Source organism: Parus major, chromosome 22 (genome assembly GCF_001522545.3).
Source record: "Parus major isolate Abel chromosome 22, Parus_major1.1, whole genome shotgun sequence".
NCBI classification, from domain to species: Eukaryota; Metazoa; Chordata; class Aves; order Passeriformes; family Paridae; genus Parus; species Parus major.
In genome coordinates, this window is record NC_031790.1 from 389,521 (window position 1) to 400,179 (window position 10,659).

General features: G+C 48.0%; 1 protein-coding gene across 1 annotated transcript in view; it reads left to right on the forward strand.

Annotated features, from left to right (window-relative positions):
- AAK1 (AP2 associated kinase 1) overlaps positions 1-10,659 on the forward strand; it is a 58,665-nt gene that overhangs the window by 13,212 nt on the left and 34,794 nt on the right. Inside the window, exons 3-4 of the mRNA XM_033519385.1 lie at positions 7,648-7,766; positions 9,723-9,831. Of these exons, the coding sequence (XP_033375276.1) occupies positions 7,648-7,766; positions 9,723-9,831 (228 nt within the window). The remainder of the gene's footprint in view (positions 1-7,647; positions 7,767-9,722; positions 9,832-10,659) is intronic.

Below are 10,659 nucleotides of genomic sequence, written 5' to 3' on the forward strand. Positions count from 1 at the left end.
AGACCAGTGCTTTGTGTTCTGGTGTGCAGAACTCACTGAGATAGCTCGCTCCAAATACTGCTCTGGGAGATGCTGGGACAGCCTTTTAGATTGAAGCAGTCCCTTAAACCTGGCACTGTTATGCTTTAGATGGGTCAAGGGACTTAAAAAATACAACAAAAACCAACTAACTAAAGCTTGTTATTTCCTTGGAGGTAGAAAATCTGGGCTGAGAGAGGCCCTGTTTAATTTAGTATTATTATCTGCTCTTCTCAGCTGGGGAGGCTGCTGGCAGGGGATGAGGCTTTGTTTTGTTCTTGTTCAGAACTGGGCTCTGGTTTATAACACACATGTACACAAACACATGCACTGTTTACAGACATTTGGGTGTAGTAAGAGCAGGAGATCACATTCAGGCCTGCCTGGAGCAGAGCCTGTTGCTGCTGGGTGTGTGGTGTGTCCTGAGTGTCACCTCAGACAGTTGTGCCACTTACACCTGTGGGTCTGTGTGTGAGCCTGTGGCTGAGCACACCCTCTCAGTTCACACACTTTAGCCCAGGTACACAACTGGGCTAAAAAACTGGTTTTTTTAGTTTTTTTAGTCTGGATTATGGGGAACAAACACAGGTTTTGTCCATGTACTCCTGAGAAGTGATGCAGGCCTTGGGGCTGACTGTGTGTTTTCTGTGCCTGAAACATGGGGGTGAATAATCTTCACTTATATGGATATAAAATGGCATGTAAATACCCTACTGTAACCAGAGGATCATGGAATTGGGTGGGAGAGTGAGTCACAGGCATAATTAAATCCCAAACCCCAAGTGTCGTGTCTCTCCAACATGTAGTACTGAAACAAGAAAATGCAAACACAAAGGAGAACATTGGTACAATCACCACTGCTTTGAGTCCTGCTGGTCCTCTTGTGCTGGATCATCTGGAAAAGACTCTGGATAGCATCCTTCATCTGCACACCCAGGAGGCTGTGGAGGAAAGATGGCTTTTGGCTACACTGGTGTGTAGGGGAAGAACTTGGGGCTGAAAGTCAGTGGAGATTTTGGTGAGGATTCCTGGTGGTGGGAAGGTAACAACAGCCAGGAATAAACTGCTGCAGAGCATGTGGGGAGTGTGAGTAGAATAGTGAAAGAACAGGTTAGAAGATGTGCTGGGAGGGACTGTGGGCACTGTAAGTCCTGCCAGAGAGAGGCTGGGTCAGGTGAAATCCTCTGCAGTACCTGGCAGTGCTGGGAAACCCCTAGAAGTGTTTCTTCCTCTTGGTAACACGTTCTGCCATACCAAAATGTCATGGAAGGATGAACCTTCAGTCCCATCCTGTTGGGATGACTTGTTGCTCTCTCTTACTTGGAGATCTGTGGTTTGAGGGGGTCTGCTCTGCTCTGGGACCACCCAGAGGTGCAGTTCCAGCACAAATTTGCTTTACTGTGCCTTCTAAATTATGCCTCAAATGACTTTAAAAGAAACTGAGAGAGTTGTGTTTTTCTGTAAAGATGTTAATGCTGACACGCTGTGACTTTAAAGGTGTTGCAGATGCTTCACAAAGCAGAAAAAGCAATGTGCAGTGGTCCTGTTCATTCCAACCCCTTATTATGTATCACAGTAGAACACTTCTCAATGCTGCCTCTGGTTCGTGGGCACATTTGGTAATAACAAGGAATAATACTGGAACAGAAAGCTTAATTTGGGGTGAAATATCCTGTCCTGGAAACAAAGAGCTCAGAAGTGATGCAGAAGTGGCATAAAAATGGGGAAAATGGGATTTGAAATGGTGTGTTTTCATCAGGTATGTGCAGCAATACCCTCCTGCTGGGCAATGGAAGAGTGGAATAAAGACAGCAGAAAGAATACATTGGTGCAGATTAATAGCCACAAAAATAGCACTGTAATCCTAATGCAAATCATGGGGAGCTATTATTGAAATAAAAAGCCCATATTAAAATATGCCAGCAAATATTTACTTGTGTGGAGGGTCACAGCAGATGACAGCACGAGGCAGGAGCAGTAGCACTGTTGTCCTTGGCTCTCCTCCCTGTTGCTGCTGGCTTGGTGGGACAGTGTGATGCTTTTTATAGGAGCTGATGGGGAGTCTCCTCCAGACTCGTGGTGTGGTCCCTGTGGTGCTTCCCAGCTGTCACAGGAAGGTTTTTTTGGAGGTGTCAGCAGCCCCAGTGTGCTCAGAGGACAGGATCCCAGGACACCTTTTAGCTGTCCCACACTTGTCCATCTTCATGCTGGGTTTGCAGTGTGGGGAACCAGGCTTAGGGCATCCCCTCAGCTTTGTGGGGAGCTGTAGGGGAGCAGCACTGGCACATGGAAAGCTTTTCCCTGATATCCCTGCAGAACTCTGCTGAGCTTGGCTGTTGTCTGAAATAACTACAGATTATTGTATTGTTTAGCTTTGGCCAAACTGTTTTCCTTGGCCTTTTTTCTTTGTGGTGACCCCATTTTTTAAGTGATTCCAGAGCTGAGGTTTGCTGTAGCCATCTCTGTCTCTGGAAAAGGTGCTTTAGGATCAAGAATCACATCACAGAATAGCTTGGGTTGAAAGGAGTGACTGTTGTATATATGCAACTTGGGGGAAAACCTTTTTTTATTTATTTTTTTGAGTATGTTGCTCCAGTTAGAGAAGGAGCTAGAGGTGCAGGATGGCTTCCTCAGGGCAACAGCAGAGAGAAAATGGTTCTGGTGTTGGCAGATGATGATGTCCAGTGATGGGTAATGTGCAATGTCTGTGTGACAGCTGCTTGTGGCTGTGACTGGGGGAAAAAACACATTACTGTGTTTTAGTAAAGCTTTGGGAATGGTGAGCTGGAAACACCTCATGCAAGGGAGTCACTGTGGTTTTCCTGTAGCTGGATCACAGCATCCTGACTGGGGGGAAAAAACAAAACCTGAGTGAGCCTGCCCTTGTACTTAGGAAGGTAAGTGCTAAGGAAGTTCTTCTGGCTGGTGAGATAAGGCAAAATATGACATAATTCTTGATGGATAAGGATCAGAAAGTATTGGAATTGTGCAAATGGAGTGGCTTTGTGCCTGGTTCAGCAGAGCACTTAATTCTGAGTGCCTGCTGCTACAGCTGGAGCTTAAAATGCCTCCCTGCAGGCAAATGTTCCTGGGGCAGTTCTGGGGACATCTTGGCTTCCCCTCAGCTGCAGTGCTGGAGCCCAGTGGGCTGTCTGCATGCAGAGCATTGAGGGGGATGAGATGGAGCTAAAATACAGCAAGGTGGGAACAATTCAGTGGAAAACCATGTCTGGTTTGTCCATCTCGGAAAGGAATTTCACCACTGAAGAATAGAAGTTTTTAGTGGTGCTCACAATGCCTGTCAGGAGCTGTGGTAATTCCAGGTATACTTAATTTGTGGAAGGGTGATGAAGAAAATCCAAAATGAAACAGTGATTTTTTTTTTATTTTTGAAAGTGGAAATTTGTGACTTGACAATTTCAGGCCTGATGATTTGAGTGCCTCAACTGAAAAGAGGAGTGATTCCTCCTCAAACCCAACATAGCCTGGGAAAAAAGTGAGGGATGTGATTGGAGGCAAACCTTGCCAGTGTCTGCAGAGGGAAGACATCCCTGGAGATGTTTTTGTAGCTGCTCTTGCAGAGCTCAGATGGCAGCTGGTGGGTGATGGAGCACCATGGTGTGTCTCAGCTCCTGGGCAAGCAGCACTCATGTCTCTGGGAGAACACTGAGCAGGATTTTAGGAGGAGGTTCTGCCCAATTGTGTTTGGATGAGGCTGTTCCTGTTTTGTCAGTGTGGCTGCTGTCTCTGGCAGAGGCTGTTGGATCAGCACAGCTGGGCAGCACAGAAATGCAGTGTTTTGGGAGCCTTTGGTCCTGCAGAGCCCATGAAATCCCACCTGCTTTTCTGTGTGTGCACAGGGCAGAGTGCAGCCTGGCCCCTGGACTGGGACTGACTGGGGTAATCTGCTCTGCTGTTTGGAGCTTCAAACACTGGCTGGCTGCAGCTGAACTTGCTTTGTTTTGGCCAAAGCGTGGTGGGATTGTTGGGCTGTCCTGTGCAGGGCCAGGGGCTGGACAAGGTTGAGCCTTGTGGGTGTTTCCCCTTCAGGATATGCTGTGATTCTATGGAAACCATAGGTTTTTCCTGGCTATTGTCTGGCAGGCACAACACCTGCCTTGTTTCCTCTCTTCTGCTCCACATTGCTGTGAGGGGGGAGATCTGGAGCAGGGCTGAGGAGGTGGTGCTGGGTGATGCTACAGGTGTGATGCTACAGGTGTAGGAAGAGGACATTTGGGGTGGTTTTCCTGGCACCCCCAGTGCTGCCATCCCAGAAGGAGCAGGTGGGTCTGTGGAAGGTGAGGTTTGATGTCCAGAGCACGGCTCAGCTGATTGGTGTGAGCCCAAGCACTTCTGGAAGCCCTGATCACCAGAGGGAGAGGGAAAGAGCCTGTGTCTCTGTGGTTCTTCCTCACCACAGCATCAGTGGGTGCAATGCTGTGCTTGGCTGCAGGCTGGCATTGCTGCCTGCAAGAGGATTCCAGGCTTGCAGTCCACGTGAATCCCTTAAACTCAGCACAGTGCTATCTCCTTACCTTGCAGGAGCTGGGAGGGATCACGTGCAGCTGCTCTTACCTAGTTTAGAAGTGCTTGCCTGGCTGTGAGGAGTTCTGCATCCTCCTGAAATTACAGAAGGGCTGAAAATGGAGCTACCAGAGCTGGCAGCTGGCCAGTGCCCTGACACAAACCTGCATGGAAAATCGCTTTGGCATCTGTATTGACTGGAGATAATTGGAACTTCCCAGTTATTTTTCAGCTTATCCTAAAACCTTTTAGCAAGAACAACAGTCAGGTAGCAGTGTGTAGCAAGGTAACCACGTTTCCATGCTGTTGAGGCAGGCCTAAAGTGCCAAAGAGATGCCAGAAAAGTTTACCCAGAGAAACCCCAATAGCTGGTGGTGGCTCTAGGCTGATGGAGATCCCAGTGCTGGCTGCTCAACAATATTAATATGTCTTAGGGATGAGCACAGAAATAACTTCTCATCTTTTAGAATGGGAAAGGTATTTTAGCTTTTGCTGGCTGCTGTAGGAAGAGACTTGAATTTCCTTCAGAACCTTAAATCCCAGGCACGTGTGTAGTGGAAAGCTGTCCTGTGAGGTGACTCTCAGGCTTAGCTCCTGCTTTTGTCCCTTGTGGCCCTTGAAAGTCTCTGGATTTATTTATTCTGTTGCAGCTGAAGCCTGCACTGGGTTGTGCCTTTTGCTTCCCACCCGTGTCCTGGGAAAGAGGCTTCACCAGCAGAGGTCCAGGGATGTTCCTGGTGTCTGGAATACTTTGCCAGGTGTGGCACAGGCTCCTGAGCTGCCCTTGGCTGCTGGGAGTGCTCAGATCCTGGGATATCATCCTGATGTTGGAGCTGGCAGTGCCCAGCTGTTGTCTTGCTGCTCTCTGAGAACAGAAGCGAATGGTCCTGTAATGTGCATCTGGCAGGGCTTCATCCTAATTGCTTGGAAATTTGTCTTTGATCTGTTTCCTTTCAACTTTACCCAGATTTAGCCAAGTTGGGGATTGGACAGGAATAATGAGGGAGAAATTGGTTGTGGTCTGGAGCTCTGGAGGCTGAAAGCCCTTGAGGCTGAGGAGGAGGTGGTGTAGATGTGAAAGGAGGAAGGGTTAAGCAGCTGTCAGCAATTAAAAGATAAGGTAAGTGTACGATTTTCAGCATGATGCTGGCTGTGAAAAACAGACTTCAGATGGGGGAACACACCAAGGCAAAGTCTGGCTGTGGAGTGACCAAGCAGAGCTGCAGCCACTGAGCCTCTGGGAACGGCCCCATCCCTGCTGGAAGTGCTGGGTGGTGAAAGGAGCTCTGAAATCCATCAGAAGGTCCTGGCTAAGCAGTGCTGGCTGCAGCCCAGCTGCTGCAGAGCTCAGTCCCTCCCTGGGCTGTGGTGGGCTGCCTGATGCTGCCTGGGGACCCTGCTGTCCCCCTGCTGTCCCCCTGCTGTCCCCCTGCTGTCCCCCTGCTGTCCCCCTGCTGTCCCCCTGCTGTCCCCCCTGAGCTGGGTTTGCTCTGCAGACAGGGCTGAGGGGCCTGAGCAGCACAGCTCCTTCTGAAACGCGGTTTGGTGGGAATGTGATGGCCACAATTGCCCAGGAAAAGGTTTCAAGTGCTTCAATGCTTTGAGTGTATTTACCAGTAGCCTGTGTATGCAGCTGCCCCCCAGCCTTAAAATGCAGATAAATTCACAGATATGTTCAAATTCTGGTGGTATTTTTCCCAGCTGATTTTAATGTGAAGCCACCACCTGAGGGCAGTTAGAAGTTCTGGATTGTGTTGTCCCTTTCTGGACTGAATCCTGGGTTCAGTCAAAGCCTGGAAAGGAATGCTCTGGAGGTGACTTTGTTAATTAGCCCAAGATCAGGGAGGGGACCTGAGAATGAGGCATGAGCAGTTGGTCTGAAGAGGCTCCAGTCCCACTCAGCTGAAGCAAAGATTTGGGAGCAGAAGGAGGTTCTTGAGGTTAGTGGAGCTGCTTTTTTTAAAAAAAAATAAGTTTAATTGATCTATTTTTGCTGCTCAGCTCATGTTTTCTTTCTGCTGAGCACAGCAGTGTAGACAGATCCCATATCCTGCTGGCCTGGCCAGAGCTGGGAAAAGGGAACTCAGCCCCTGGGGTGGAGCAGGGACTTCTCATTCTGTGAGGGGAGCAAAACCCAAAAGCCTCGTGATTTCCAGAAAATTCTGAAGTGCCTGGGACAGTAATAAACTTTGAAAAACCAACTCTTTGGGAAAGAGAAATTAAAAAACAAAAGGATTCTAAAACCTGATCTCTCCAATGATTCTGGAAAATACAGGCTGCTAGGAAAGCTGGGTTTGGGAAAATTGTGTTGGTTATTATTTCTTCCTGGCTCCAGTGTAGGTTATAAGAGGAGGAAGAAAAAGCAGTGCAGTGCTGTGTTACTCTTTTCCACAGGCACCCTTTGGGCTAAGGATTCACAGCGGGATATACAGATTTGTGCTCCAAAAACGAGACAAATGTGGCTGGGGAGAACAATAAGGCTACTGCTGTGGGTTCAGAAGCTCTTAAAAATGACTTGTAATTTGAGATCCTCAACTTGAAGCAGCTTCAGGGAGAGAGTCAGGGTTATTTTTGGGTCTGAATCGAGCACTGTGCATGGAGGCCCCTCCAGAGCAGGAGGGGGTTTGAGCAGCTGTGATGTGCTGCATCCCAGGGCCATGTCCCACTTTTCTGAATTTGAGTGTCCATTTTGCAGCCTGGGTTTAGTTTGCAAGACCTTTAATTGAAATCTTGATGCTTATTTTTTTTGTGGGTTTTTTGTTTTTGTTGGGGGGAAGGGAGGAGGAATGCATTTTTTATTTTGTTTATTCTTTTGCATCTCTGGGGCTTCTTCTAAAAGTCAGTGGGGCTTCCTTGGAGCCCCTGCTCTGGTTCTTGTGGCAGTCTGTGCTGTGTGGAACAGAGGGGTTTGTGATTCCTGCTGAGCAGTTCCTGTGCTGGCAGCTGTGTTACCTGGTGTGTGACTCCTGTGTCGAGGTGGAGGAGCTGTGGTTTCATAAAAGCCATTGAAAACAAACAGGGAGAGCTGGACATTAAAGACAGCAGTGTTTTCTGGTGATTTGGGAGCAAGAGGTTTCTCCATGATGAATTTTGTGTCTTCCACAGGTGGATTTGCAATTGTGTTCCTGGTGAGGACGAGCAATGGGGTGAAGTGTGCCCTGAAGAGGATGTATGTCAATAATGAGTACGACCTGCAGGTCTGCAAGAGAGAGATCCAGATCATGGTGAGTCCCTGCTCTGTGCTGGGATGCAGCAGGGTGGGAACCTGCTCACCTCCTGCTTGTGAGCTCTGTGGCATCAGGGCACAAACTCTGCATTTCCTAGCAAAAATGGCTTTTGTGTGGAAAGATCTGACTTCTGGAGTTGTGTGGGAATCTGGTACTGAACTATTTCAAAAGTTCCTGTCCAGTGGACAAAGAAAACCTGGAACCTGAAAAAAACCCAGGGAATTCCAGGAGAAGGAAGGGAGAACTGCATGGCTGAATGGGAAAAAGAAGAGATGAATATGTGAGCATGGCTGGGGGTGTTGGAATTCAGAGTCACAATCTTCAGTTGAGATCTCAAGTCTTCAGCCTTTTAAACTTGATGGGAAAAGGCTGATGATTCTGATATCTCTGAACTGAAATCAGTGCATGGATGGCAGACTCCATCCTGAGATAAATCTGTATCACAACATCTTCTAATCCTTTGGGTCAGGATGAAGGTTCTCTCTGCACTGGTGAGGCTGGTAGATTAAAACAGTATTGGTGGGGTAGTTGCTGCCAGGGCTTTTGAAATGTAAAGTATTTGTAATAAGCACTGGGATGTTTCTCTGGATTATTGGATACAAGGATTTATATGGTGGGATAGCTATTTTTAATAGCTGTTTCAAACTTAGCTTCTCTAAACAAAGACAAAATGGAGATGATCCAAATAGATTTGCCTAATCTTGTTTGCAGCATGGTAAACATGGGAAGTGCCACTTTTGAAGTTGTATTCAAAGATACTGATGAGCATTTAGAGCAGCTGCCAGGTGGGGAAGGAAATATAAAATCCTCATTTTGTGAATTTACCACACGAGGTACAGGTTTGGGGTGGATGATCTTCATATCAGAAACTCCTACCTGTAGCAATTCTGTGTGTGGTTCCTGAAGTAGCTTTTAATTGGGTTAATACCTTTTAAGTGAATTGCTGTAGTTTGTGATAGTGCAGGGAAGCTTTGGGCTCAGTTTCCCTGGGGGCTATGTGGGAAAAAGTGAGATTAGATCTCACATCAAAGGTTTAGCTGTGCTCACAAAGCTTGTTTACCTGGGCTTCTCTTGTCTCCATGTCTTTGGTGCCTTAGGGATGGTGGCTCATGGAAAGGGAGAGGAGGATCCTTCTCACCTGGCAGGGCTGTTTATCCCAGTCCTGAACAGCTGACACATCCCTGAAAGGAAATGTTTACTTCTTGCCCTGCTTTTCTGCAATAAGGAATTATTTTCCACTTAACTGCAGTTTTTGCAGCCCTACAGTGTGAATGTGCCCAGCAGAACCTTGATTTCCTTTACTGGGGAAGCTGAGCACCACACTGGGCTGGCTGTCACAGCTGGGAGTGTGTGTGAAGCTGGCAGACCCAAATAAACAATTTTCCCCTGCAGTTTAGGATGTGCCTCCATAGCAGGGCTTGGAACTTGATGACCTTTAAGGTCCCTTCCAGCCCAAAGCAGTCTGTGATTCTGTGATAAGCCATTGATATGAGAACTTGTGCTTTAATCCATTGAATTACTTAAAATAAAGCACTTCTAAAAGCAGGGTTAAAATTAATTTTGTTGTTTTAGTGGATTTTTTCGAGCATGGGAAGATTTGAGACATGTTTTGTCAGCAGAAGAGTTGGAAGGAGATGAGACAAGTCCTGCATGGCCAGTGCCACCCTGTGCCCTGTGGAGAGGAGGAGCAGCTCCAGGGCCTGGCCTGGGCCACCTCAGGGTGTCCCAGAATTAATTCATCAGGTTGGCTGTTTCTCTGCTGTTTGTGTCAGATCCTTCTGGAAGGAGAACAGGTCAAGACAGAGCTCAGGTTTGCTCAGGCTCTGGGTGAGGATTAATTCCAGGTGACAGAAGCTTGTGTGGTGTGGCAGGAGGAGATGAAAGCGCTGCTCCCTCTGCCTGGCTGGTCCATGGATTTAGCTGGTCCATGGTGTGAATTTGTCTGTCTTGCAGAGGGATCTGTCTGGCCACAAGAACATTGTGGGCTACATCGACTCCAGCATCAACTCTGTCAGCAGCGGGGACGTGTGGGAGGTGCTGATCCTCATGGACTTCTGCCGGGGTGAGTGTTGGCCACGGGTGGCTTTGTCCTTCTGTGCTTACAGGGAACCTGCACAGCAGCTTCCTTTGGAAGAAAGAGCTGTCCCTGAGCTGCCAGGAGCTGCTGTGAGCTGGGCAAAGCCAGGAGCAGCAGTGGAGCCCTGGATGTCCCGTTGACTCTGCTGCTGCTGGGATTGGTGCCATCTTTGCTGCTGCACAGGGTGGTCCTGACTCCCCTCTCTTGTGAAGGAGAACCATAAATACGTCTTGCTCTTGTCTTTAGCATGGTCTGCACAAGAAGTGGCTCCTCTTCAAGCTGCCAGAAATGGAATTTTTCTTCATTTTAGTCTCATTGCAGGCTTTGTTCCACATCAGCCTGCCTTAGGATTGTTCTGGAAGAAGCCTGAAATGGATAATGGGAAGCCAAAAAGCATTCCTCTTACCTCTGACCTTTTTCCTTGGCTGTCTGTAGCCAGACAGGCTCTTCCAGCTGTCCCAAAGCTTTGATCCTTGTGGCTGGGATGTGGTGTTTGGAACAAGATGTGTGTGCTGGGCTCAAAAGCTCACAGGAAGAGCATTGAGCAAAAATAATGTTTTGGCCAGGTGACTTCAGGAGCCTGTGGCTGGTTTGGATAGTGGTGGAAATTGGGATTTTTGAGCCTGTGTGGCTGTGAACTCAAAAGTGTTGTAGCAAGGACACACAGATGTGTGTAAATGTGCCCAGTTCTGTTCTGCCATGTCCTGTTTGCTGCTTTGTTTTGCTGCAGGAATCTTGCCTGCCCTGCACTGGGTTGTTGCTGTGAGAGGAGGAACTCTGTGTGCAGTTTTGCTGCAGGAATCTTGCCTGCCC